Source organism: Physeter macrocephalus, chromosome 18 (assembly GCF_002837175.3).
Source record: "Physeter macrocephalus isolate SW-GA chromosome 18, ASM283717v5, whole genome shotgun sequence".
NCBI classification, from domain to species: Eukaryota; Metazoa; Chordata; class Mammalia; order Artiodactyla; family Physeteridae; genus Physeter; species Physeter macrocephalus.
In genome coordinates, this window is record NC_041231.1 from 37,117,369 (window position 1) to 37,145,130 (window position 27,762).

At 37.2% G+C, this 27,762-nt stretch overlaps 2 protein-coding genes across 13 annotated transcripts in view; one reads left to right on the top strand and one right to left on the bottom strand.

Moving 5' to 3' along the window:
• The window catches only part of TASOR (transcription activation suppressor), a 49,068-nt gene extending 33,255 nt beyond the window's left edge, over positions 1-15,813 (top strand). The window contains exons 15-25 of one of the 9 annotated variants that reach the window (XM_055079836.1): positions 232-638; positions 1,861-2,002; positions 3,253-3,312; positions 6,634-6,798; positions 7,120-8,033; positions 10,597-10,719; positions 11,485-11,644; positions 12,118-12,226; positions 13,534-13,712; positions 14,106-14,270; positions 15,078-15,813. In XM_055079836.1, the coding sequence (XP_054935811.1) occupies positions 232-638; positions 1,861-2,002; positions 3,253-3,312; positions 6,634-6,798; positions 7,120-8,033; positions 10,597-10,719; positions 11,485-11,644; positions 12,118-12,226; positions 13,534-13,712; positions 14,106-14,270; positions 15,078-15,610 (2,957 nt within the window). In that variant the 3' untranslated portion in view covers positions 15,611-15,813. Of the gene's footprint in view, positions 1-231; positions 639-1,860; positions 2,003-3,252; positions 3,313-6,633; positions 6,799-7,119; positions 8,034-10,596; positions 10,720-11,484; positions 11,645-12,117; positions 12,227-13,533; positions 13,713-14,105; positions 14,271-14,800 lie in introns of all 9 variants that reach the window. The other 8 variants (XM_055079837.1, XM_024123886.3, XM_028479243.2 and 5 more) reach the window with 8 other exon arrangements.
• CCDC66 (coiled-coil domain containing 66) overlaps positions 15,684-27,762 on the bottom strand; it is a 62,162-nt gene continuing 50,083 nt past the window's right edge. For 3 of the 4 annotated variants that reach the window (XM_024123898.3, XM_024123896.3, XM_055079838.1), the window contains exons 14-18: positions 20,652-21,148; positions 19,995-20,035; positions 18,941-19,182; positions 18,585-18,700; positions 16,927-17,197 (exon numbers count right to left, since the gene is read on the bottom strand). In XM_024123898.3, coding sequence (XP_023979666.1) covers positions 17,111-17,197; positions 18,585-18,700; positions 18,941-19,182; positions 19,995-20,035; positions 20,652-21,148 — 983 coding nt within the window. In that variant the 3' untranslated portion in view covers positions 16,927-17,110. Of the gene's footprint in view, positions 15,778-16,926; positions 17,198-18,584; positions 18,701-18,940; positions 19,183-19,994; positions 20,036-20,651; positions 21,149-27,762 lie in introns of those variants that run through there. The other variant, XM_055079839.1, reaches the window with a different exon arrangement.

Here is a 27,762-nt window from a genome sequence, read left to right on the forward strand (position 1 = left end):
ATGAAAATAAATCTTCATTTAATGGGAATTTTTACCTATGTGCAAAATTTTAGAACCAGTCATATTTGGAAAGTAAGGGATGGATATACTTGTAAACTCTAAGCAGGTGGTTTGATTGAGTTCCTGCCTATAAATGTTATATGATAATTAACTTTTGGGTATATATATATATATTATTTTTATGCTTGCCTTCCAGACTTTAAGAGATGGCTCTTTGTCTTTTCCCTTCAGAGTCTCCACAGCCTGTTGGCTCACTTGGGCATGATGCTGACTTGAGACGGCAGCAGCAGGTTACCTCTAACTCTAGCATTGCTGACATCCATAGGTTGTTTAATTGGCTCTCAGAAACACTAGCAAATGCACGTCATTCTGATGCATCCCTGACAGACACAGTCAACAAGGCCTTAGGATTGAGCTCTGATGATGCCTATGAAGAGATGAGGCAAAAGCATGAGTATGAGTTGAACTCTACCCTGGATAAGAAAGAATATGAGCAGCCTACTTGTGTAAAAACTGAAAATGCACATTTTAAGGATACTCAGAGCCCATTGCTAGAAGTTGATACATCATCTTTAAAGTATCCTGTTGCTGTTTCTACCAGTGAAGTAGGCACTGACCATAAGCTACATTTGAAAGAAGTAAGCCTATATCTTTTGGTTATCTTTGTTGCTTTTGTGAATGTGTGTATGAAAGGGAGGATGTGTGGGTATTTCCCTGGTGGCCCAATGGTTAGGACTCTGCGCTTCCACTGTGGGGCACGGGTTCGATCCCTGGTCAAGGAACTAAGATCCCACGTGCTGCATGGCACAGCCAAAAAATTTTTTTAAGAATTAAAAAAAAAAGGGAGAATGTGAGTGTGCTTGTTTTTCCTTTTCACAAAGAAATGATACACATTTCAGTAATAGTGTCTGTGCAGGATAGTATTTCTAAGTTATTCCTTGTTACACAGAGATGAACGCAGAAGTGTTTTCCTTCCTGCTCATAAGCTTTATGTGTAGTCTGAAATTTACCATTGTGATAAAGTGAAGGCTGGACAATCGATTTGTCAGGAATGGCTTACTTGCATCACTTGGGGAACTGTACCAGGATGGCACCGTGTTCCTAAAGACTTGTTTGTAATTTACTTTCTTCCATTTTCTCTTCCCTGTCTTTGAGTAAAAGTCATATGCATCATGGGACTTCCCTGGCTGTCCAGTGGTTTAAGACTCTCTGCTTCCACTGCAGGGGGCATGGGTTCGATCCCTGATCAGGGAACTAAGATCCTGTATGCTGCGTGGCTCAGCCAAAAGAAAAAAAAATTTTTTTAAAGTCATATGCATGTCCCCAGGCTTTCTACATGTAGTTTTGGATATTTATTTTATGGGGAGGATGATGACAGGGATCTCAGTTGGGAGCATGTATAAGGTAGGCACTAAGAAACTAACCTATATTGTTACCATTTCCTGACATATTTAAAACTCTAAATTGTGTTGATGGGGGCATGGACCAAACCCAGCCCACTGCCTATTTTTGTAACTAAAATTTGATTGGAACACAGTCATGCCCATTCATTTAGGTATTCCTTATGGCTGCTTTTGCATTTCAATGGCAGAGCTGAGTATCTGGCTTGCAAAGCCTAGAATATTGGGTGCTTTACTGAAAAAGTTTACCAACCTCTGCTGTAAATCAACCAATTACGTTTTGAGAGAAAAAATTATGTTCTAGTTTGAGATTAGAGTATTATAACTTCATCATGTTGATTTTACTTGCTTTTAATGTTTAGGTTGAAGTTTGTAAATTTGCTGTGAAAAAATAGTTGTTTTTTCTTGACATTAAAATTAATTAAAAAGAAAGGTATTGAATCTGTACTCTAATTTTTAGGATCCAAATTTAATTAGCATGAGTAATTTTGAAGATTGCAGTTTGTGTCCCACTGTTACCATTGAACATGGATTCCGTAGACAATCTAAGTCAAATAACGTTGAAGAGACTGAAATACATTGGAAACTGATTCCAATTACAGGTAAGAACAAGTATACTGGGACTTAGGTTTGCTTGGTTTTACTTAGGGACCGGTTTCCTGAAGGGTTTTGTCTTTTCTAGATTCCACTCTTGGGTCTTGCTTGGCTCTGACATCTTCAGTATCTTATTTTTGAGCAATGTGATATTCATCATTGAGTGTTGCTGTTCTTGGTCAGTATCTGCGAAAGAGCCTATTAAAAACAGAGGGATTTAAAATATCCTTACTCTCCCTATGGAGTTGAACATGCAACTTGCAAATGAAAATTGTTGTCAGAAATTGGGTTTCTAATAAGGTGAGGTAGCTGCAGAGATGAAATGAGGGTCTTTGGGCAGCCAATTAAATGCTGTCTTCTCAAATTATTAAACTTCACAAGCTGTCGTCTAAGAAGTGGTCATGTTAAGGTTCATCTATTTGAAAGAAATTTGAGTTCTTAATATTGGATAATTTGAGAGAAATTGGATCATTGTAGAGAATGGCCTGAAATGATTAAATGTAAATATCCCTAGAAAACTTATTGAACCATGAGGCAAGAATAGTTTAGCAGATGTTGAAAGATCATTTTGCAGTATTCTAATTTCTCTGTACAATCACATACACACACATACGCAGATACTGTTAATATTCCAAGTTCTTATTCATCTTCGTAGGCTAAGCATTTGGGGAAATATTTCCAGAGCACATCTTTTCCATTCCTAGATCTTTATTTAACCTTTAAAAAGCAAAAAACAAACAGTTTTTGCTAGAAAGTCGACTGAAATATACTTTCTAGCTTGTGACCTAGAAGCTACTGAGACCTCCAAGGACTCTGCAAAGAATTTCTAAAACTTGATGAGTTTCCATGGGCTTCAGAACCATTTTCTACTTAGTACCTCATCAGAGAGGGCAAGAGGCCTAGAAGTGATCGTAGAGCGGCAGCTGGTACTCCTGACCTGGAGAAGTTGGCTTGAGTTGGAAAAACAGAATAAGGAAGTAGTCTGTACAAGGTGATTATCCTAACCTTCCTCATTTAGACACCTTCATAGCTGGTTTCAGAGCCATTTGAAGGCACAACATCTAGGTGTTGATATTCCATCATCACCTGAATGGAAAGGGAAGCAACTTCCCATTTCTTAATGACCCTTCAGGATTATTTTAGGCAGAAGAGGGACTACTTGAATTTGTTAGCATTTGGGGTTATCTGAAAGGTGCTTTAAAAGGTTGTCACCAGTACCTGAAGAGAGTCTACAAATCTAATGGATGCTTTCCCTCAGGAGGGAATGCAAGAAGCCCAGAAGACCAGCTGGGGAAACATGGTGAGAAACAAACACCAGGTGAGAAGGCTCTCTTTGCTTTTCCTCCCAATGTGCCCTTCTTCAGAATTGCTACTTGCAGTTCTGGTCCTCTATCTGGAGGGCATCAGTTTAAATCTGTTAATTACAGAAAATTTGGACAATATCATATTTGTATTTAAATCATTAATTGATTTATATCAAATATTCTTATACAAAGAATGTATTCAAGGGAGTCACTGAATATTCATAGAGATTAAGTTTTTTTCACCTGCAGTAGATTCTGTCTGATATGATGACTTGGAAAGACCAGAATATTTTTCTTAATCCATTTCTACAGGACATCTTATGAGAAGCAGTCTTCAAGTTTCTCTTAAATTTAAAAAATACGAGGAGGTGAGGCCATGTATCTTTTAGGTACATTATTCCTAATCTTGAATTTTTTTGACTCAGTTCTTCTTTTGCTAATTGTAAAGCTAATTTCTGCAGATAGTTTAAGAGATTAGGAAACTTCTGGATTCCAGAAACATTTATAGATATTACTGATTAGCTAATAGTAGTAGGTGCCTAGAAGACAGTCTCTTTTCTCTAAACTCAGGTCAATTCAGCATCCCTGCAGATGGCCATAGGCAGATTCTTCTTGCTTGGAGTTTGGTCTGTGTGTTTTTTGTTTCCATTTCATTTTGTCTTACTCTTTCAGAAACCTTGTGTTGTTTTTCTTTTTATTCGGAAGAAAAGCTAAATTACTAATTTTAGTAGATCTTTATGGTTATTCCTCTCTTTTGGGAATTAAAAAAACTTTGAGTTAATAGTTTTCTTCAAGATGATCTTTGTCTCCTCCTAGGAAAAGACGATTGAAAAAAAAACAAAGCGGGAAGAACAGATATATTGATATGACATACAGGAAAGTGCGTAAATCTTTAGTAGACAGCTTGATGAATTCTTACATATGTAAACACTTAGGTGACCACCACCCAAATCAAGATGTAGAACATTTTCGGTACCCCAGAAGGTCTTCTTCTGCATCCTCCCAGTCAGTATTCTCCCTGCCCCAAACCATAACCACTAATCTGACTTCTTTTGCTATAGATTAGTTTTTACCTACTCTTGAATTTAAGATAGATGGAACCTACTACATATGTCCTCTTTTGGTTTTGGCTCTTTCACACAACAATATGTCTTAAGATTCATGTAAGTTTTGCTTCTATCAGTGATTCTTTCTCATTGGGAGAATCAGGTATCTTGTTTATGCTTCATAATGCTCCATCAGCATCTGCAGTCTTTATTTGGCATACCATCTTCATATTTTGTGGTTAAAAGTATAAAAATCCAAGTGATGCTACTTTTTGAGAACTTGCCACTCCCCTTGCATTTAAAAGTTAAAGTACCACAATGCCTGAATGATAGTAGAAAACATGTATTATTATAGATATTGACGTGTGTTTCTTTTAAATCATTTATTGAAGACATTTTAAAAATAATAAAGTCCATCTTAATAATAAAAATTATATGGGGGAAATCTGTACAAAGTAAAATTAGATGGTGATCATTTGCATTTTCAAAAGGGATTTGGTTTAGAGTTTTTTAATATGGAAAATTTCCCATGTGGATTTAAGTTATATTTCAGCTTAAAAACATTTCCTTTATCCATAGCCCTTCAGGAATAAGCTTACTAGGGGACTCCCCTGGTAGTCCAGTGGTTAAGACTCCACACTTCCACTGCAGGGGGCACGGGTTCGATCCCTGGTTGGGGAACTAAGATCCCACATGCCCCGTGGTGCAGTTATTTTTTAAAAAATTTTTTTAGAAAAAAAAATTTAGGAATAAGTTTATTGGTCTCAACTATAGCTGAAATATTTGGGAGAATGTATTCAAGTATTTTTAATAATAAACCATTCAGAAGTTTTAAAATTACATGTGGTCCTTCCCAGCTCATTTGTTTTACAAGATGCAAGTAAGACATTTTATTTGAATAAATCAGATATTTGACATGGTACATAATTCAGGAAGTACAAAACTACTTCAAAAAATAAGTCTTCCACCCCTAGGCCAGACACTTAGTTTCACCCCATTGATCAACCTCTGTTACAGATTTTATTTTTTTCGTGGTTTTTTTTTTTTTTTTTGGCCACGCTGCACAGCTTGCAGGATCTTAGTTCCCTGACCAGGGATTGAACTTGAGCTTCAGCAGTAAGAGCGTAAGAGCGCCAAGTCCTAACCACTGGACCGCCAGGGAGTTTCCTGTTACAGATTTCTTATGTACTCATCCTGACATTTTATATGTGCACTAAACCCCATGTTCAAATTTACGAAGGACATTCAGTATTCCTGAATTATTTTATGGAAGTTGAATTTTCTGGTTTATCAATTTCATACAGTTGTAATTCTTACCTCGGTACATTGGATATTTTGCTCCCCTTCTCTTCTTTGACCTACAGACCTGCTGTATGGTCTCACCGTGCTGACAGGTGCCTTTGCGGTACTTAATGGGTGCAGTGGTTCATGGTAACCACTGGGGTTGGTAGCAAAATGTTATAAACTAAATGCTGCTTAGGCTGTTTAAACCTTTAGAAAAATGTGAGCGTAGGGAAAATCAAAACTGAATTTTTTGTAGAGGGGTTACACTGCTATACCTGGGTGCAGACTTGAATAGGGAGTTCACTATATCTTAAAAGTACTATAGTTTTGAAAACTATACCTATGTGTGGACTTTCTGATCTGGAGGTAACATTTTATATACTACAACAGCAATTTGTTAGGGAATGTTGGCTAAGATTTAAGCAAAATTAGTACTTTTTTAAAGGATAAAATTGTGTAATGTGAACTTGTAGGGAAAAATAATGAAATTTTGTTTTTTCGTGTAATAAAGTATTACTATAAATTGCTGTTAAATGTATTTTCCCCATGTTTTTTAAAAAGGGATTTAGGGTTCCTGTTTTGAAATGTAGTTTCAAGAACATACTGTGTTTGAATTTAGGATTTGTGAGTGGAAAAAAGTACGTTCTTATGGATTGAGCTGGTTGTCAAGAATCATGGGTTATCGTAGTTTCATTAGCATCAGCTAGCTTGATGATCTCTTCATCTCATATGGGGTAATAGCTATTATGATTTCTCTTGGAATGATTAACAAACAAAATAAAAATACTTAACAAAAGTGCTATCAAAAGTATTACTGTTAATGCAGCTATGAAATGTGTTCTCTTCCTGTATGACTGAGACTTCCTTTTCCTGATAAATTGAAGTCCCTAAGATTGTAGCAAATCCACTAAGCAACCCCATATGTAAGAGCAAATCTGAAAACAGATAAAATTAATTATCCTAGATCCTGAATGCAACTCTTAACTTGACGACTTATTCCCACAGCATTTCAGCTTGGCATTCTTTCAGTCGCCTTATACTCAAAATTTTCCTATTCAGAGGGTATTACCATAGTGGACATTACTTGGCAAAGAATATGGGGGTTGAGCAAGCTGTTGCAACTGACCATTCTGCTTAAAGCATGTCTGTTAAAGTCAGATCTACAGAAAGGTAGGGAAGCAGAAATAAACAAGTGACTTAATTTGTATTGATGTTAAATTTGCCCTTGTTTGAATACTTCAGAAGGAATCAAAGAAAGTAACATTCAGACTTGTCACTCTAGCTACTGAAATACAAAGACCAGCCATAAATAAGTAGGGCATGTAGGAAATAGGTTCACACCATTATTTGAGGTTTTTATTCTACCTTCCAATGCATAGTTTGTTCTAAATATATACTTGACCTGGCATTTTTTTCCCTTATTTATGAGTTTGTATTTTCAGATGTTATTATTTTGGATTGCTTTTGTAATAATAAACTCTTCCCATATAGGTATGAAATCACCAGAAGAACAACTGGTGTGTCTGCCACCACAGGAGGCCTTTCCTAACGACCCCCGGGTAATAAGTAGACAGAGAAGTTCTGATTACCAGTTTCCATCCTCTCCATTTACAGACACACTAAAGGGCACCACTGAGGATGACGTGTTGACAGGTCAGGTGGTGACAGTGGAGGAGCAGTGTGTGCCAGCAGCAGAACCGCCTGCAATGAGTGAAACCACAGAAAGGACAGTGTTAGGAGAGTACAGTCTCTTTTCTAGGAAGATAGAAGAGATTCTGAAGCAGAAGAATGTTTCATATGTCAGCAGAATTTCCACACCTATCTTTTCAACACAAGAGAAGATGAAACGGCTTTCTGAGTTCATATATTCTAAGACTTCCAAAGCTGGTGTACAGGAGTTTGTAGATGGCTTGCATGAGAAACTAAATACTGTTATCAAAGCATCAGCCAAGGGTGGGAATTTGCCAGCAGTCAGTCCTAATGACTCTGGTACTAAGATAGCATTGAGTCCTCTGGGAAGGCATGTCATACCAGTTTCCTCAAGCGACTTCAACAATAAACACCTCCTTGAGCCACTTGGTAGTGATCCTCTGAAAGACACCAACTCTAATGAGCAGCCTTCCTCTTCGACTTTGGGTTTAACTGAAGCAGAAGTGAACCAGCCACACCATGCCACAGAGCCAGTGGTGACTTCTGATCCTACTGCCCGGGAACCGGTAGAAAAAGAAACAAAATCGCCCAGTGATGTAAACATTTCTGCCCAACCAGCTCTTTCAAACTTTATAAGCCAGTTAGAACCTGAAGTATTTAACAGTTTGGTTAAAATCATGAAAGATGTCCAGAAAAATACTGTGAAATTTTATATTCATGAAGAAGAGGAGAGTGTGCTCTGTAAAGAAATAAAGGTAACTAAATGAGAAGGTAATTGTAATGCTGTCTAAACTTCTCTTGTTGGGTCTGACCTCTATAAAATGGATTTTTGTTTGTTTTTAAGTGTTGACCATATTATTTTCATAATTTAATGCAGAGTGGAATAAAAGACTAGTAAGTTCAACTGAATTTAGAACTGGTGATCTAAATGTCTTAGAATTTTTAATCTTGTTTTGCATAGTGTCATTTTAAACACCAGTTGTATACATATTGCAGATACCTTTAAATTGTTGATTTAAAGATTTTCAATGTTTCTTACTGGGTTTTTAACAAAGGGCAGGGAAAGATGCAGAGAAATAAAGGAAGTTGTCAGTGTTTACCTCAGGGGGTTTTATCAGTCAGGTAGAAAAATAAAACTGTCCAGGATGACCTAATGATGATATCTTTTGGCATTTCTTGATGCCCTGGTTATGCCAGGTTTCCCAATAGCCCTTATTATCAAAAAACATGGTGATCCTGAAACACTTCCCCAATCATGAAAGATTCCTTCTTGCAAGGTATGTTTTTTTGTACTGAAGCTATGGAGTAGACTGGCGTTTCAGGCATTTGGTTTAAAAAAATACACACATAGAGACAGGTTTGTAAAATCTGTAACAATAGATACGTAATTTATAACACATGGGACAATTATATTAGTGGTTTAATGTTGCCAATTAGTATGCACTAAACTGTATAGCATTTTAATTCCTTAAGGGAATGCCTTAGTTTTTAAAATAAATGCCTGCTCCTATTTATGGAATTTACTTACCATGATAAGTTTCTGCTTTTTTAGTTAGAGGAAGCAGAGGGGACTATAAATAAGTGGCGTATAGCCAAAGTGGCCCAGAAACTCCATGCTTTGACATGTCCTGAGCCTTTGTCAGTTTGAGGATCTCTTTGACGTCAGCATGTTTCATGTGATGTGCTCATGAGAACGTGAAGAGCATGGAAATGGGGGCAACAGAGTGCTCAGTGTGCTGCCTTTACCAATTCCCTGTAGTTTTTTGGGAAGATGAAACCAGACTTAACCAGGAATTTCTTGGTTGCATTTTTGCCCTGTATGATTGAACATTGAGCTTCTCAACATTCTTTCACCCCCAGCAACATGTTTCCAGCTCTTTGGGGCATAGCTACATGGTGGTGTAGGGCTAGAGGAGAGAGTGGCTTGGGCACAGTTCCCAGTGTGCTCACCATTACTCCATCTCCTCCCACTGCATTTTAAAAATTGATTTTAACACACTTGTGGGAAATGTGTTTACTTACGAATGGTGCTTTTAATCCTGGCTTAATTCTGGCTTAGAATAAATCATATTTCTGCTATTTATTTTATGTAGAAGAGGAAAAGGATGCTGTGTTTTATAAATATGATAGGAAATCAGATCAGAACTTTAATTCTTTTAATCAATATCCATTGGAAATTTTCTAGCAGAAATGTTAACAGTATAGTACAGGACTTTATGAGTAAAATTTTCAACTTCCTAAATATTTCTGGAGTCAAATTGATTTGTTACTTTATGAGTTAAACTGTCTTATTTAACACAAACTTGCATTTAAAATTTCTTAATGTAAAAAGACTAAAAATTACAAGCAGGCCTATCAGACAATAATTTACTCTTTCATAACTTGATTGTAAACTGCTCTGAGATTTGCCCAGAGGCTTTAGAAGTTAGAGCAAAATCAAACACTGTAGAAGATGCTTCTTTAGGGCTACACAGAAACATCCTCTTTGGGTGTGACACTTGTAGACAGCTCTTGAAAGACTGGTTGTGAGGCAACCTTGGTTTAGATTTATGGTTATCTAACCAGCATGCCAACCTTGAGAAAATTAATCTGCTCCCGTAGCTGTGAAATGAGGAATGTGACCTTCAGAATCCTGCAGTTTGCTTCAGAGTTCAGGATTCCCCCAGCAAGCAAAGAGAATTCTGCTGGGACTGGCTATCTTGTGTCCTTTGAAAGGTAGTACCGTGTCACCAGCATGGAAGGATGTGTTAGATGGGAGAGTGTTTGGTTTGAAGGTGTAAACTTGACAGGCATGGCTAATTAATATGTAAGTAAAGTTGTACATACTGAAGCTCTATATGAATGATCCTGGGGCTGTTGTGAGTTAAAGGAGCTACAGTAGTCATAAAAGTGCTTTTTAACTCTGAAGGAGTATACCGGTAACACTGCTGCAGATAATCAAGGGCCTGCTTCAAAAGGAAAGGAAAATGGGAGTGAGGGAGTGGTTAATGACTGAGCTCTGGATTGCCCAGAATAAGTAATAAGAGTTAAGAACCTGGGCTAATCCATTGCTTTTCTGGTTTCTGTTACCCCAAGCTAGCATTTACTTGGCTTTGACTGCATAGCATCATAACATTGTGATTGTGACCATTTAAGGTCTGAGCTTCAGAGTCTTCTCTAAGAGTGGACTTGATGATCTCTGAGGTCCCTAGTGTAAGGGCATCATTAATAGTGGTCTAGTAGTAGTTAAACTTAACCACTTTATCTTGCATTTCTTGTGTTAAATGGATGTTTGCAAAAAAGCTTTTAAATGTTGACTTAGTTTTTTTTCTTTAACAGGAATATCTTATCAAATTAGGCAATACAGAGTGTCATCCAGAACAGTTTTTGGAAAGAAGATCAAAATTAGATAAACTATTGATTATAATTCAAAATGAAGACATTGCAGGTTTCATTCACAAGGTAGACTATTAAGTTGAATTCTTTACTTATATTGGTTGTAAAAAATCCCTACTATCTTTGAGACTAAAGCTGTTTGTTTTTAAAATACCCTCATAAGCTTTAAAGGAGATAAAACTTCGAGGTTGGGAGGTTTAGGACTTGAGACCTAAACTGCCCTCCGTGAATCAGATCATGAGATTCATATTTATACCTCTGCAAAATTTTAAATTGTGGCGTATCACAGATCTTAACCTATCGCTTAAATAGTCAAGACTAAGAATACTGACTCCTTGAATGCCATTGGGTCTGCTGACTCTCTTTATATTGTTATCACCTTCATTTGTATATTGTAGGTAAAACCTGTTGGTACCCCCTCTTTGCGGAAGCAGTCCCCGTTTCCCTTGGGTTTGGAGGTACCCCGTCTAGTCTTAGGAGATGATCTCAAGTCCTACTGCTCTTTGAAGTCTTTTCTGTTTCAGTCCGTAGGGTGTTGCCTCATTTGAATTCGGGCTGTACTCACAGGGCCAGGCAGGTTAGCATTTGTCATTCTGTGTTTCCAGGTCTCTTGTTAAGTGCCTCTTCCTTAGAGTGTTCTGTTCAAGGTAGATGCCCAGTACATAAATGTTGGTTTGTATATTTGGAAATAATGTTGGAAATACTGTTTTTGTGCTTGACTTTGCAGAGGCAACACACTAATATAGGTGAGCCATAGTACATCTCTTGTAGGTTACTTCACACTTGAGTCTGTCTGTCCTTATTTCTATTTTTATTTTGGTATTTAAATAGGTACCTGGCTTGGTGACTTTAAAGAAGCTTCCTTGTGTTAGTTTCGCTGGTGTTGATAGTTTGGATGATGTTAAAAATCATACATACAATGAGTTATTTGTATCTGGAGGTTTTATCGTTTCTGATGAATCCATTCTAAATCCAGAAGTAATCACAATTGGTAAGATTTATTCTTTTAAGCATGTAACTTATCTTTTGTAGGTTTTTCTCATTCGTGACTCACTCATACTTTTTTAATGTATTGTCCGCCAGTCACAGATAACTAGTACATTTCCATCATTTTTTTGAGCTTTTATTACCTCAGATTTCTTTCCCATTCTTTTACTCTTTACGAATAATTTCCTTTTAAGTCTGGTATAAAGCAGGGCTTTATATACCTACTTCACTTGGATTGCTTTTGGTTTGTTATTGTTACCAACATGTTTTTGTTTTTTTGTGTGTAGATGTTATGTTCTTAGATCTCAGAGAGGATATATAGATCTGTCTCCCTTAGAGGGGAAAAAAGAGAAAGAAAATACTACATAGGAAAGTAGGTGTTCCTACATAATATCAACAAACACTTCTTCCTTAATTCAGATGTGGAATGGGTGACTTGTTTATTGAATTTAAAATGAACTTCATTATCTCTAACAGAGAACCTTAAAAATTTTTTGACATTCCTCGAAGAACTTAGTACTCCAGAAGGAAAATGGCAATGGAAAGTCCACTGTAAATTTCAGAAAAAACTAAAGGAACTGGGCAGGTAAGGTTTGAAAAATAACTATATATTGGTTGTTGATTTTAACATTGTGTTCACAGAATTTTGCTCTCTTTTTTATATGTTTGTAAATTATAGATGGTGCTCAGTTTTCACAGATGTCTTTTGCCAGCCATAAGGGAATGTAGATACTGAATTATTCTAGCCTGTTTGAAAATGGTATTCTTGTTTATGTAGAGGTTTGCTGAAGTTCTAGTTATGTAGAGATAAAATTGGTTTAAACTTTACCACTTGGGTTTAGAATAATAATCAAAACGGGATAATCAGCATTATTTTTTTATGGAACTCTATATGCCAAGTAGATCAGGCCCTCTCCTAATTGTTAATCTAATAATATTACACATATGAGACAAGGATTAATTTTGACATGATAAAGGGATCTATGATTAGGACATTCATTTATGTAGTAAGTGACTTCTAACACGCCCAGAAGTCACTTCTCAAAACGTGATTCTTGGAGCACTAGTCCCTTGAGAGGCTCTGCAAATGACTATTGTAATCAGATGAGTTTGGGATACTATATTCTACTACTAGAGTCCATATAATGTACTTATTTACACATTTGAAGATCTGAGAAACTTTGTAGTTAAGGATCTTGTTTTACATTTTGTCAATCAGCATTTCTGAAACCTAGACCACAAAACATTTTTTTCTTCTAATACCTATTGATATTCCATGGGACACACTTAGGGAAATTCAGGCTTTAGTAATTTTAAATTATTTAACCTTTTATTGTATTTCATTTTTTAAAAACTTGTTTTATCTTCTAATCACGTGAAGTAGGCATTGGGGAAGTCTTATCTTTATATAACAGATAGCAGTACTGAGGCCCGGAGGTATAACGTACAAATTAGTACTGTCATCTTCCTGACAATAGCCCGTAATTTCTACCACGTTGCCTTGCATCTGGAAGTATAGAAATAGCTCAGAGCCATGTTATATTTTAAAGGGAAGATTTATATTTTTTTTGTCCTTTTACACCTTTCATTATAGTTCTAAATTAGTGAAGCTGAAGAGAAGTGTAATTTATTTAGTAGGTAATACGTTGAGATTTTTGTCTGAACTGAATAGCTGGCCCTCAGGCTTTGTACCCAGAGAAAGCCCCTGGAGTTACCTGTGGGTTGCACAATTCCTGCTCTCCCTCTACTAAGAAGCACCTGTTCAGGCAGTGAGCTAAGCAGCGCAGTTGTCGTTAGTTGCCTCAATTGAGAAATTATGGCTTTAATTTCAAGTGAAAACGTCCATACTAAATTTTAGAAATGCAGATACAAATACTGAACTTAATTTCACAGATTGAATGCTAAAGCTCTGAGTCTGTTGACCCTTCTGAATGTCTATCAGAAGAAACATCTGGTTGAAATTTTGTCATACCACAACTGTGATTCACAAACTCGAAATGCTCCAGAATTGGATTGCCTTATCAGACTTCAGGCTCAAAACATACAGCAACGACACATAGTCTTTTTAACAGGTAAAGAGAGTGCTCTTAAGCTTTCTACTATGAATACAGGAATGTGTATGAAAGGATTTTGTGGGACTGTGTCGGGTGTTTCTGAAAATGTGGAGGGGGCTTCCCTGGTGGCACAGTGGTTGGGCGTCCGCCTGCCGATGCAGGGGACGCGGGTTCGTGCCCCGGTCCGGGAAGATCGCGGCTGGGCCTGTGAGCCATGGCCGCTGAGCCTGCACGTCCGGAGCCTGTGCTCCGCAGCGGGAGAGGCCACAGCGGTGAGAGGCCCGTGTACAGCAAAAAAAAAAAAAAAAAAAAACAGTGGAGGAGGAAAGGATTTTGTGAGGGCTGGAGGCAGGCATTATCATTTTATATTTGCAAGTGTTTTTATACTCAACTTTTTTTTTTTCAATTTAGAAAAGAGTATCAAGATGCTTTCCAGTTATACCGATAATGGAATAGTGGTTGCGACTGCTGAAGATTTTATGCAAAACTTTAAAAATCTTGTGGGCTATCACAACTCAATTACAGAAGAAAACCTTCCTTTGCTTGGTGCTAATGAGAATCTTGAGTCGCAGTCAGGTAACTTTTCAGTAGTTTTCATTTTCTTTAAGGCAGACAGAAAAAGAATGGTTTTGCTTTGATTTCATATAATAAAATGCTAATTTGGAAACTGCTCACCTCAGTGTAAACTCAGCTTCAGGGGAAATGTTTCAAGGCATTTATCATTCTTTTACTTAGCATACACAAAATCTGCTCATTTATTATACTGTAGTCAATATAAGCTGTTCGAGTTAATGTAGACTGCATACTATAGAGTAGGTGTTTTCTTTCTGAGGGTATGTAAGCTTTATTGGCGTCTGTTGTGAATTAAAGCAGTTTAATTACAAGGTAGTAGAGATATCCATAGCTTTAGTCTTTTGTGAGATGGCCTCTGCTTTGGTTCCAGGTTTTATGTAAAATGAAAGATGTACTTTTGTTTTTGAGGAAAAGCAGAGATGCTCGAACATTTGATACAGCTAACCAGTTTAGTAGTAATCCAATGAAGCTAGATGTCAGAATTTTTATTTTATATTTGTCTTGTCGAATACTGAATTACCGTATAACTTTAGATGCTGTTTTGACATTAACCCCTTTGGAGCTGGGAGTTGGGATTTCCCAACATTAAACGTGAACACATTTCGCAGAAGCTTTTAGCATCGGATTATCTGGACATTCACACCTAGTGTGAGTGTTGTGACTAAGTGAACTTGTGGCAGAAGACCAAGCTTTAAGGGATTGTGGACTTGCAGACCCTGACGCATTATATTGTGTGAGTAGTGTATAATTTTAAAACTTAAGCAAATTGTGTATTTCAATAGAGGAGGACTTTTTGTTTTTTAAATGTAGCTCTTTTAGAAAACGATGAAAAGGACGAAGAGGATATGTCTCTGGATTCAGGGGATGAAATCTCACAAATAGAAGTATGCAGCAATTTTCATTCAGAAATATTGGAGAAAGAGACCAAAGGATCACGTGGAACAGATCAAAAAAAGAATATTCAAATTGAGTTGCAATCGTCTCTAGACTTGCACAAAAGTTTATTAGAAGAGAAGACTTATCAAATTGATTCTGAAGAGAGAGCTTCTATTGATATAGTATGCTCTGAAGGAGAGAACAGTAATTCAGCTGAACAGGATTCATATAGCAACTTTCAGGTTTATCACAGTCAATTAAATATGTCCCATCAGTTTAGTCATTTTAATGTTCTCACTCATCAGACATTTTTGGGGACACCATATGCCCTTTCATCAAGTCAGTCTCAAGAAAGTGAAAATTACTTTTTATCTGCTTATACGCAAAACTTGGATAGAGAGAAATCTCCATCTCCATTAAGTTGTTGGAAAAGTGATTCTTCCAGGCCGTTTTCAAAAGAGAAATAATTACAGTAACTTTTTTTTTTTAAAGTAGGTTGTTATGGACTTTTTCTGTTTCTTAAAAGTGAATTAACAATTTATATTTCATTCGCTAAACAAAAGGTTTCTTTTCCTTTCGCAAATGTTTTTTTTCCTCTTATTTAAATCATGATGGCCTGTAACAGTTGAAGCATCTGAAAATTGAAATAAATATATATATTTTTAACATATATTGTACTTGAATTATCTCATATTGGCACTTTTAAGTTTTACACTTATATGTCATCTGTACTTTGGCTTCTAATTGAAGCCTGTTTTATATATAAAACTAGATAGTTGCAAAAGGATAGTGAACAATAATGGCTTTACTTTTTTCCCCCTCCTCTAATGTCAATGATCCCAGCTACTTTTGCTGAAATGACATATCAACTAATGCATTTATTTTAAGCTTTTTGTATAGTGCTTTTACACAGGTATAAGCCAGTGGTGTTAATATTTACACGGTTTTGGCTCAATACCTCAAGATTTAATGAACAAAGCCATTTCATTTAGATGATAAAACTATGTACATATAGGACTTAGGACGTAACACCAGGCAGCATTTTTTATTTTTAGACTTTTAACCATGTAAAATCACCTGTTGCTAAAATTTTGGTCAACCTTTTATTTGAAAATATTTGATAATTACAATTTTCAGTGCTTGTGTGGTCCTTGACTTACTTAAACAAAAACCTATCTATCATCTATCTTTTGAAATATGAAACTGAATTGGTTTAAACAATTTGAAACAAACTTTGCTATAGATTTTTAAATTGTTAGAAAAATGTAAGTATATTTTTCAGGTGGTAAGCACTTAAGTGCTAAAGTGCTATATACTAAAGCTAACTAACTTTTTAAATTCACAAAGTACATGGTGAAGATAAATTTTAAATCCACATGTATTGCTAATAACTGCCTCTCCATTACTAATACAAACTTGTAAATGTTTTTGAAAACTGTAGTTTCTACAATAAGTCATTAAAAAAAAAGGACTTAAAAAAATTTCCACGTAAGCCTAAACTGAATCTGGGCTATTTTAGTAAAAGTAAGTATGTCAGACCTTCCTTTGGCACCTCAAAAGAACTTTGAGTTCTACTCTTTAAAATCTTTTTATAGAGCAAACTATGTAACTGGTATTTTAATTAATAAGCTACATGTAAAAAGTGTGGAAGAACACTGTAAACTCCAGACTGTGTTAAGGTAAGTAGATCAATACCCACATTGTGATGAGCAGAAAAAAAATTTTTTTTTTTTTTTTACTACTAAGCTTTTTTACAAGTGTCTTTTTTTACTACTAAGCTTTTTTACAAGTGTCTTGTTTTATTGGTTTTAAAAAAATAATATATATACACACACAGCATTTTACTACATAATGTACAAGTTTTAAATAAGCATTTTAGGCCATTTGATAGATACAGTTAAGCAACAACCAACCACATTTTATAATTTGGAAGACAAATCAAATGTAAAGGATTTGATTTTCTACATTTAAAACGAAGAACTAAAATTCTCTTCTTGATTTGCAGCTAAAGGCATGAGATTAGTTTCCAACTCTCTTTGCTTCTGGAGAAGGCCCTGAAATCATAGATATGTTAGTACGGTGTGCAGCAGACGGGCAAATTATTCCTATTTTACTTTTCTGTCTTGTTAATCCAGAACTATATTACTTTGAAAACACGTATAACGCTCAGTTACTTGGCCATAGCTTAAACATCATGTTCAACTCAAAAATTTTCAATTTTTACACCAGACTTTCTCACTTGGATACTGTGCAGCTATCACACATTTGTAAGATTATAGTAAGATTATATTTTTAGCCATACGACCAATAGAAATGACCTTTCTTAAAACCATGTCTCCTAACTGTGGGGCTGAACACCACCTCTTTCCTTTTCCCCAAATGCTCTTAAAATGGTCATGAGTCTCCCTTTAACATCCAGTGTTTATTTTATCTCGACTGCATTAACCTTAGTGACTAGTACAAGGCCCTGCTGAAGTAAGATACGGTCAATAGGTGAAGGTGTATGTACATCACATTCCTTTCTCTTAAGCTCACAACTTTTGTCTGCTAAGCTAGAATATGCCTTGTCACTTTAAAAAGAGATTTAAGTAAAATCTTCACTGTGTGAATTACAGAATTCAATCCACATGTTACCAAAGCGACAGCATTTTAAAACTAAGGGACACTTTATAATCCTGGGTTAGTGGGGGTGATTTTCTAGTTCTATAGAAAGAATTGTTTAAAGCAACCCTTGAATCAACAATTTGAAATCTGCATTCATAAATGACTGGACATGGAAAAGGGTACTCCTAAAACTACAGTTTATTTTCCCCAAATACACAAAGTATACTGTGAATCAAAGCTAATTGCAAAACCAGTTTTGCAAGTCTTTTTTTTTTTTTTTTTTTAAGGCCAGCTGGTAGAGAACAGTTATAGCCTTAAATATTGGATGTGTTACCTGATTTTATTTTTATCTGAGCAGGATAATGGGTCACAATTGGTCTGGGAGAAAAAGTAGTCTGGTAAGATTATACGTGTAATTTCACACTGAGTTATATTACTCTTTGGGACCTGTGTCAAGTTCTATTCCAAACACGTTCATTTAAAAAAATGTGCATTACTAAGAATTAAAGCATAACTGTATTTATTTTCTGCCTTTGGTTTTAGGGCCTTATTGATCATGCTTTGCCATTTCAAATGTATGCATTTTTCATTCAATAAAGTTGTCTTAATATTCAAAATGTCTCATGATTTCATGCTAGAAAGAAACAGTCTTAGAGATGGCAATGTGAAAGAAATAGAAGGAAAGTTGTGTTTTTTAAAAAAGAATTAGCACCTGTACATTAAACTGACATGTGGTGAAGTCACATAAGTCATGTAACCAACGATGTTTAGTAAAACTGGTAAAACACAGCCCTCCACCAGAAAATGGTCACATCCACACTTTGGAAGAGCTCATACCTGTCTCAGTTCTGACAGTCCCTTAAGGATTGCTTGCTGTCGATCCCTGTTTTTCACCAAGTTAGGATTAAGAAGTGGGTCCCTGAGATGGTCAAAAAGCTGTTCTTGGTCACAGTCTGAAGCCAGATAAAAATGACAAAATTCAAATACATTTATAATAATATGAAATGGCCCTATGCTATAACATTCTATGGATTCATTAATAAATTTATATCCTAGGAAAGCACCAAGTAAAATTTAAGTAATAAATATTCAATGAAAATTTTAATAATTGACTGCAAAAGAGAGAAATTCTTTCTACCTCTCCTGGGGCAATTTGGGTTTTTAATTGGGGGGGTACACTTATATTTACTTACCATGTGGATTTTGGTACTGAGGATCCTGGGTTAAAGGCCTAGACAATGGTGCATCTGGATCAAGGTAATAGATCTCGTTGGTTCGGACATAGGGAATAAAATGAAATGGTTCAGAAAACCCAGGTGATAATTCTGTTTGACTATCTCCTGAGATCAGATTCTCTCTTTCATAAGTACTGTTTTTTAGTGTCTGAGTTTGCTGCGTTCTGTTTTTCACTGCCGGAACTGGTGGTGATTGAGACCTGTATTTTTCCAAAAAGCACAATAAGGGACTTCTTAAAAAGCATGAATGAAAAATTGTGTATTTTATTTTAGATTAAGCATATTCTATTCTTTAATCACATTTCAGTTTATTCTAAATGTACCTATAACACCTTTAGGAACCCTATATGTAAGAGGCTTGAGTTCTATGATACCATTTCCTAAAACAGGGCAACAAAATGGGATTAATTTGGGGTGGACTAGTACTTGCTGAGGATATATATATGCTAAAACAGGGAGAAAAATTTACTAGCTTCTGAGGATCAGCACTGCCTGAGTTAATTTAAACCTAATGTTTCTCCTTAGATAGTTCACCATAAAATAATATACTTACCACCTAAACTAAACTTGCTATTAGAGCCACATTCAGAGATAACTTAAACCAGCTGCTTTGTGCACAGAAGCAGAGAATAAAAATTCTAACAATTTTAAATCTCCCATTGGTTAATTTCTCATTATCCCTACCAGTCACTTATTCCCTCCCCTTTCAATCCAAGCAGAAGGTCTGTTCCACTGCTGGCATATCTGGAAAATCAAAACTGTTAAAGTCTGAAGATAACAAAATGTCGCCCACATTCCTGCTTAGGATGCCTAGGTCCAGTCCAATTTGGACCTTCAAATTCTAGGTTAAATGCCAGACACCCTTTCCCTTAAACCTCTACTCACCTGAAGTCACAAACTTTCCTGTTACTGTCTTCACAGACATGCATACATGCTTGATCTCACCTATATTTTCAGCAAGTATTTTATATCACACAGAAAGCACTAAGTAGCTGTGGAATCGATAACATACCTTTCCTCGCTGAAAGAATTAATTCTCCGAGGTTCTTCTTCCTAAATGATAGACAGGAGTTAACAGTGTTTCCATATGTCCCCACAAATGTTTTTAGTGGTTACTTGTTGAAATAATCTGAGGATAATATTTGAGTAACACATACTGGATAATAGGATAGGAGAGGCTTGGTACTGCTCCAGACAGAGAAACCAATCCAATAATTCCTGACCGTGTAAATTATCCTCTGTCTATATGGACTATAAACAAGAGTTTTGAATGGGTATCTGAATAAAGAATAGCATTAATCTATACAGGGTTTAAGTGTAAACTTTTTCTGTAAAGGACAGATAGTAAACACTTGGCTTTGTGAGCCATGTGGTCTCTGTTGCAACTACTCTAAACTCTTCTTGCAGTGTGAAGCCAGCCACAGAAAATAGGTAAAAAAAATGAGCACGGCTGTATTCCTAAAAAACTTTATTTGCAAAAGCAGGCAGCAAGATGGATTTGCCCATTGGCCATAGTTTGTTGACCCCTGGTGTAAACTACAGCAAATTTCTAGAACTCTTATTCAGACCCAGAATAGCCTTGTCAAAACATGCATATGTGGAACTGTATTCTCATTCTAAAAACTTCAATACATGCTTTAAAATATTTTTTTAGACAAAAGAGCTTTACCTTTTTGACTAGCTGCCACCTGAAACTTGGTTCAGTTTCTTGATGAGATGAATGAAGAACATCTGGTGAAGTGACTCTATTTTGAGAGAGGTGTCCAAGATTGTTTCTTTCTACCAAATGAAGCAGTTCCATCTGCCGCCTTACTCTTTTTTCTTCTCTCAGCTTTTGAAGCTGTTTAGGGTATTTTTCTGATGCTGGAATATACCGTCTCAGTGGTTTATTTATATTCCAATCAGGCCTTTTAGGACACTTCTTCATATGTTTTGTTTGTTTCTCTGTTCTTGTGAACTGATAACACTGGCCATTATACCAACTGTTTTCTTTTTCCAAGTTGGCTCCGTTATCATGACTTACTAGTTCTTGCTTGTTCTTCTTAGTGTTAAACTGTTCATTAAATTCTGCAGGAATCTCAGGAGATGAAGAGTTTATAATTTCCCTCTCTGTTACCGATCCACAGTGTGATTCTATATTGGTAAATATTCCTGCATTTAAGTCATCTAAAGAAAAGTTTCAGATGATTAATTTTTTAAAAATTGTGGTAAAACATACATAATGCAAAATTTACCATTTTAACCATTTTTTTCAAAGGCATTAAAACTGCCCTCTAAAACTGGTTTGAAAATTGAAAAAAAAATTCTATACCCACTAAACTGCCCATCCCCCACTTCCTGCCAGCTCGTAGCAACCACCATACTACTTTGTCTCTATGACTGTCTCTTTTTGTGACTTATTTCTGTTACCATAATGTCCTCAAAATTCATCCAAGTAGTAGCATGTGTCAGAATATCCTCCTTTTTAAGGCTGAATACACACACACACACACACCATAAAACATTCCATTGTATGTATATACCACATTTTTGTTTATCCATTCATCTGTCAAGGGACACTTGGGTTGCCTCCACCTTTGGGCTATTCTTCAAGATCTTACTTTTTTCAGTTCTTCTGACTGCACCCAGAAGTGGAATCGCCAGACCATATGGTAATTATAATTTTCTGAGGAAATGCCATTGTTTTCTTTAGCAGCTGCACCATTTTACATTCCCACCAACAATGCACAAGGGTTCCAATTTCCCTAAATCTTCCATTAAACCAGTTTTAAGTGTACAATTCAGTGGCACCAAGCACACTCATGATGCCACACAATTCCAGACCCCATCATCACCTCAAGCAGAAACCCTGCACCCACTAAGCAGTAACTCCCCATTCCACCCTCCTTCCCAACCCTCAGCAACTTCCACCCTACTTTCCACTTCTGAATTTGTCCACCCAACTCTAAATTCCTTACACCAGTGGAACTATACAATATTTGTGTCTCCCTGCACAACTGCCCCCTCCCCTCACGTCCAGCTTATTTCACTCGGCGTAATGCCTTCAAGGATCATTCAAGCTACAGCACGTATCAGAACTTTAGCTGATTCACTATTTTTTTATTTTATTTTTGGCTGCGTTGGGTCTTTGTTGCTGCACATGGGCTTTCCCTAATGGCGAGCGGGAGATACTCTTCATTGCGGTATGTCGGCTTCTTACCGTGGTGGCTTCTCTTGTTGCTGAACACGGGGTCTAGGTGCACCGGCTTCAGTAGTTGTGGCACACGGGCTCAGCAGTTGTGGCTCGTGGGCTCCAGAGCACACAGGCTCAGCAGTTGCGGCACACAGGCCCAGATGCTCTGCAGCATGTGGGATCTTCCCAGAGCAGGGCTCGAACCCGTGTCCCCCGCACTGGCAGGGCAGATTCTTAACCGCTGTGCCACCAGGGAAGTCCTCATGTACTTTTTTAATGTCTGTATCTCATATACCATCATACTATGCCTCCAGGCCATCCCTGAATCACATATAACCTTTTACTTTTTTCCATTTTGAAAACAGGAAAAGTTCACCATTCAAACAAGACATCTAAAATCTCCTTAAAATTTATATAATGTTCATGATTATATATGTGTTCAGCTATCACAACAGCTGAGCAACAAAATTACTTTGTTGCTCAAAAGGCTTTTTTTCCACATATGATTAAAATTTTAAATTCACAATTACCTAATGAAAGGTCTGGGTTGCCCATTAAAAAAAAAAAGTCCAATTATTGCTGTAAGTGTGTTATTCCAGACTAGAGCTGCTCCAGGACTAATCCTAGTAAGGCTGCCCAGCCTACATCATTTTCATACTGGATATCCTTTTTTGCCACTCTAGACCCACTTTACACCTTTCTCTCCCCTGCTCTCTGCCGTAAGAGGCTGACTGGTAAGAACCTTATCAATGGGTTCCTGGGTCCTATGGCTTCTGTTTCTGTCAAGAGTGTTCATATGCAGATTACAGGAAGGGAAAAGAGTGAATTCAGGATACTTATCCCACTGGCTCATTCCCTGTGAGCTGACCTCAGGCTGACTCTGTCCCTTTACTAAAGGTTCCCCTCAGAGTTGGTAAGAACCTTATCAATGGGTTCCTGGGTCCTATGGCTTCTGTTTCTGTCAAGAGTGTTCATATGCAGATTACAGGAAGGGAAAAGAGTGAATTCAGGATACTTATCCCACTGGCTCATTCCCTGTGAGCTGACCTCAGGCTGACTCTGTCTCTTTACTAAAGGTTCCCCTCAGAGTTACCTCTATACAACGCTTGTCTTCTAGGTTCTGGTAACAGGTCAGTTGCTACTAGCACCAGAGTTAAAGCACTATTGCTGTATTCCCTCACATCCACTCCTTTGAAAAGAGTCTCTTTTTAAATAAGCCACCTTTAATTATTCTACTTTGGGACCCTGACTGATTAAATTCCCTTAGAGTCACCCAGTGATAATATACATAATTTCAGTCTTAAAGACCTAGTTTGACTTCCTCTTAAGTGATGTGTAGGATTTATATAATTTTGTTATTTATCTGGACATAGAGAAGGGACCAAACCACATTCTTCAAGCTTACCAGCAAACTATAAAAAAAGTTTTGTTCTTTTAAATAAACGAAACAGGTTGCTTTACCCCACTTCCCTTTTCAAATTCCCTTCTACCTTCCTGTCATATTAAGTAATTTGGTGTTGTATTGAAGATCTAAAATTAACTGGCAGAAATAGTGGTATGTTAGAGGATGGATTTCCATTAAGACATTATGGGCTTGGGGCTCAGTACTAGCCAACTCCAGAGCTTTTTGATATTTCTAGAGGAACATTAATATTATCTCCTAACTTATGGCCAGCCAAATTGGTTTTTGTCTCTTTTTAAGTTACCAAGGGATCCCCAAGACCACAAATAACTGACAGGAGGGTCCATTGGTAATTAGTTTAAAAACTGAAGGTCTGGTTCAAGGTGGTGACCTAGGAAGCTCCTGAACTCGCCTCCTACGGACACACTTGAACCTATAGTTACATATGGAACAATTTCCTCTGAAAAAAACCTAAAGAACTGGCTGGGCGACTCCTACACATTGCGCAAGTGTGTAGACGCACACCATCAAAGCAGGTGGGAGAGGCTGAGACACGGTCAAGCCATAAACCCCACCCCTGTGCTGCCACCCACAGTTGGGAGGGAACTCAAAACCCAGAGCTTTTCCCCAAGGAGTTAAGGGTTTGAACCCCACATTGGGTACCCCCACTTTTAAGATCTGCACAGAACAGATAATCCCCCAAAACATACAGCACTGAAAACCAATGCTGCTCATATCCACAAGACCCACAAAGCTATAGCAGAAGGGAGAAACAGCTCTTAAAGGGCTCACTTACCCCAGGGCCCAGTGCAGAGGCAGCTGATTACACCCAAATGTGAAAGAGGCTCATTTAAAAATATGTTGAAGTGTTGGCCCAAGGGGCAGGAATGTAACTTAACACATCTAGGGGCTTGCTGGAATACTCTTGGGATGGGGGTGGGGATGAGGATGGTGGGCACCACCTGTTTTTTTTTTTTAAAAAAAACCACTAGGCCTTTTATTCCCACCTTGCCGTCCCCGCCCCAGCTGTTACACTGCCCCACCCCACCCCCGCCCAACTTCAACATGTACAACAAACCCTCACCAAACATCATTCTCAATGGTGAAAAACTGAAAGCGTTTCCTCTAAGATCAGGAACAAGACAAAGATGTCAACTCTCGCCACTTTATTCAACATAGTTTTGGAAGTCCGAGCCACGGCAATCAGAGGAGAAAATGAAATAAAACGAATAAATTGCAAAAGAAGAAGTAAAACTGTCACTGTTCGCAGATGACATGATACTATACATAGAAAATACTAAAGATGCCACTGGGAAACTACTAGAGCTAATCAATGAATCTGGTAAAGCTGAAGGATATAAAATTAATACACAGAAATCTCTTGCATTCCTATACACTAACAACGAAAGAGCAGAAAGAGAAATTAAGGAAACAATCCCATTTACCACTGCAACAAAAAGAATAAAATACCTAGGAATAAAACTACCTAGGGAGACAAAAGACCTGTATGCAGAAAACCATAAGACACTGTTGAAAGAAATTAAGAAATTAAAGATGATACCAACAAATGGAGAGATATACCATGTTCTTGGATTGGAAGAATCAATATTGTGAAAATGATTATACTACCCAAAGCAATCTACAGATTAAGTGCAATCCCTATCAAACTACCAATGGCATTTTTCACAGAATTAGAACAAAAAATTTAACAATCTGTATGGAAACACAAAAGACCCCACACAGCCAAAGCAATCTGCAAAAAGAAAAATGGAGCTAGAAGAATCAGGCTGCCCGACTTCAGATTATACTACAAAGCTACAGTAATCAAGACAGTATGGTACTGGCACAAAAACAGAAATATAGATCAATGGTACAGGATAGAAAGCCCAGAGATAAACCCATGCACCTATGGTCTACTAATCTATGACAAAGAAGGCAAGGATATACAATGGAGAAAAGACAATCTCTTCAATAAGTGGTGCTGGGAAGACTGGACAGCTATATATAAAAGAATGAAATTAGAACACTCCCTAATACCATACACAAAAATAAACTCAAAATGGATTAGAGACCTAAAGGTAAAAACATAGGCAAAACACTCTTTGACATAAATCACAGCAAGATCTTTTTTGACCCACCTCCTAGAGTAATGAAAGTAAAAACAAAAATAAACAAATGGGAGCTAATTAAACTTAAAAGCTTTTGCACAGCAAAGGAAACTATAAACAAGACGAAAAGACAACCCTCAGAATGGGAGAAAATATTTGCAAACAAAGCAACTGACAAAGGATTAATGTCCAAAATATACAAACAGTTCATGCAGCTCAATATCAAAAAAATCAAACAACCCAAACCAAAAATGGGTGTTAGACCTAAATAGACATTTTTCTCCAAAGAAGACATACAGATGGCCAAGAAGCATATGAGAAGATGCTCAACATCACTAATCATTAGAGAAATGCAAATCAAAACTACAATGAGGTTTCACCTCACACCAGTCAGAATGGCCATCATCAAAAAAATCTACAAACAATAAATGCTGGAGAGGGTGTGGAGAAAAGGGAACGAACCCTTTTACACTGTTGGTGGGAATGTAAATTGATACAAGCCACTGTGGAGAACAGTATGGAGGTTCCTTAAAAAACTAAAACTAGAACTACCATATGACCCAGCAATCCCACTACTGGGCATATACCCTGAGAAAACTGTAATTCACAAAGACACATGGGACTTCCCTGGTGGCACAGTGGTTAAGAACCCTCCTGCCAATGCAGGGGACACGGGATCAAGCCCTGGTCCGGGACCCACATGCTGTGCAGCAACTAAGCCCGTGTGCCACAACTACTGAGCCTGTGCTCTAGAGCCTGCGAGCCACAACTACTGAAGCCCGCGTGCCTAGAGCCCATGCTCTGCAACAAGAAAAGCCACTGCAATGAGAAGCCCGTACACCACAATGAAGAGTAGCTCCCACTCGCCGCCAACTAGAGAAAGCCCACACACAGCAACGAAGACCCAATGCAGCCAAAAATAAATAAAAAAAATAAATGTTTAAAAACAAAACAAAAAGACACATGTACCCCAATGTTCACTGCAGCACTATTTACAATAGCCAGGTCATGGAAACAACCTAAATGTCCACTGACAGATGAATCGATAAAGAAGATGTGGTACATATATACAACGGAGTATTACTCAGCCATAAAAAGGAACAAAACTGGGTCATTTGTAGAGATGTGGATGGACCTAGAGTCTGTCATACAGAGTGTGAAGTCAGAAAGAGAAAAACAAATATCATACATTAATGCATATATGTGGAATCTAGAAAAATAGTACTGATGAACCTATTTCCAGAGGAGGAATAGAGACACAGGTGTAGAGAATGGATGTGTGGACACAGGGTGGGGAAGGGGAGGGTGGGATGAATTGGGAGATTAGGTTTGACATAAATACACTACCATGTGTAAAACAGATGGCTAGTTGGAACCTGCGGTATAGCACAGGGAGCTCAGCTTGGTGCTCTGTGATGACCTAAATGGGCCAGATGCGGGGGCAGGGGAGGGAGTTCCAAGAGGTGGGGATATATGTATACATACAGCTGATTCACTTTGTTGTACAACAAAGTGTACAATATTCACTTCGTTGTATACTGTAAAGCAATTATACTCCAATAAAATAAAGTGATAGCTCATAAACTGGCTTTTATGCAGTTCTGGACTATTCCAAGGATTGCAAAAGCTTGAACTCAAGACAGGCTCTCCTCACTGAAATGAAGCGGTGGAATGAACTCACCTTGGAGCGACAGTTTAAAAATTTAAGTCAAGCTGCTCCAAAGTTTTAAAGTCAGCAGGTGAAAAATACCTTAGATAAGTCTGAAATAAGGAATACCTTATATTGTACTGTAAGTGTTTATTATATAAGAATGAATAAAAATGAGGTGGGAGAAGTACAGGCAGATGCATACTAAGAACTACTGCTATTTTGAATACTAGCCAAAACTATTTTCCTTACAGATGTTTCTGTAAGAATTTTCTCTAAGCACTCTGTAATTTTAAGAAGTACTTTAATAAATGTCTGTTTATACTCAAAAAAATATAAATAAAATTTTAAAAATTAAAAAACACTAACCCTTTTATTCCCACCTTGCTGCCCCTGCCCCACTGTTACACTCCCCACCCCCAGCTTCAAACGGGCGGGGGGGTGGGGGAG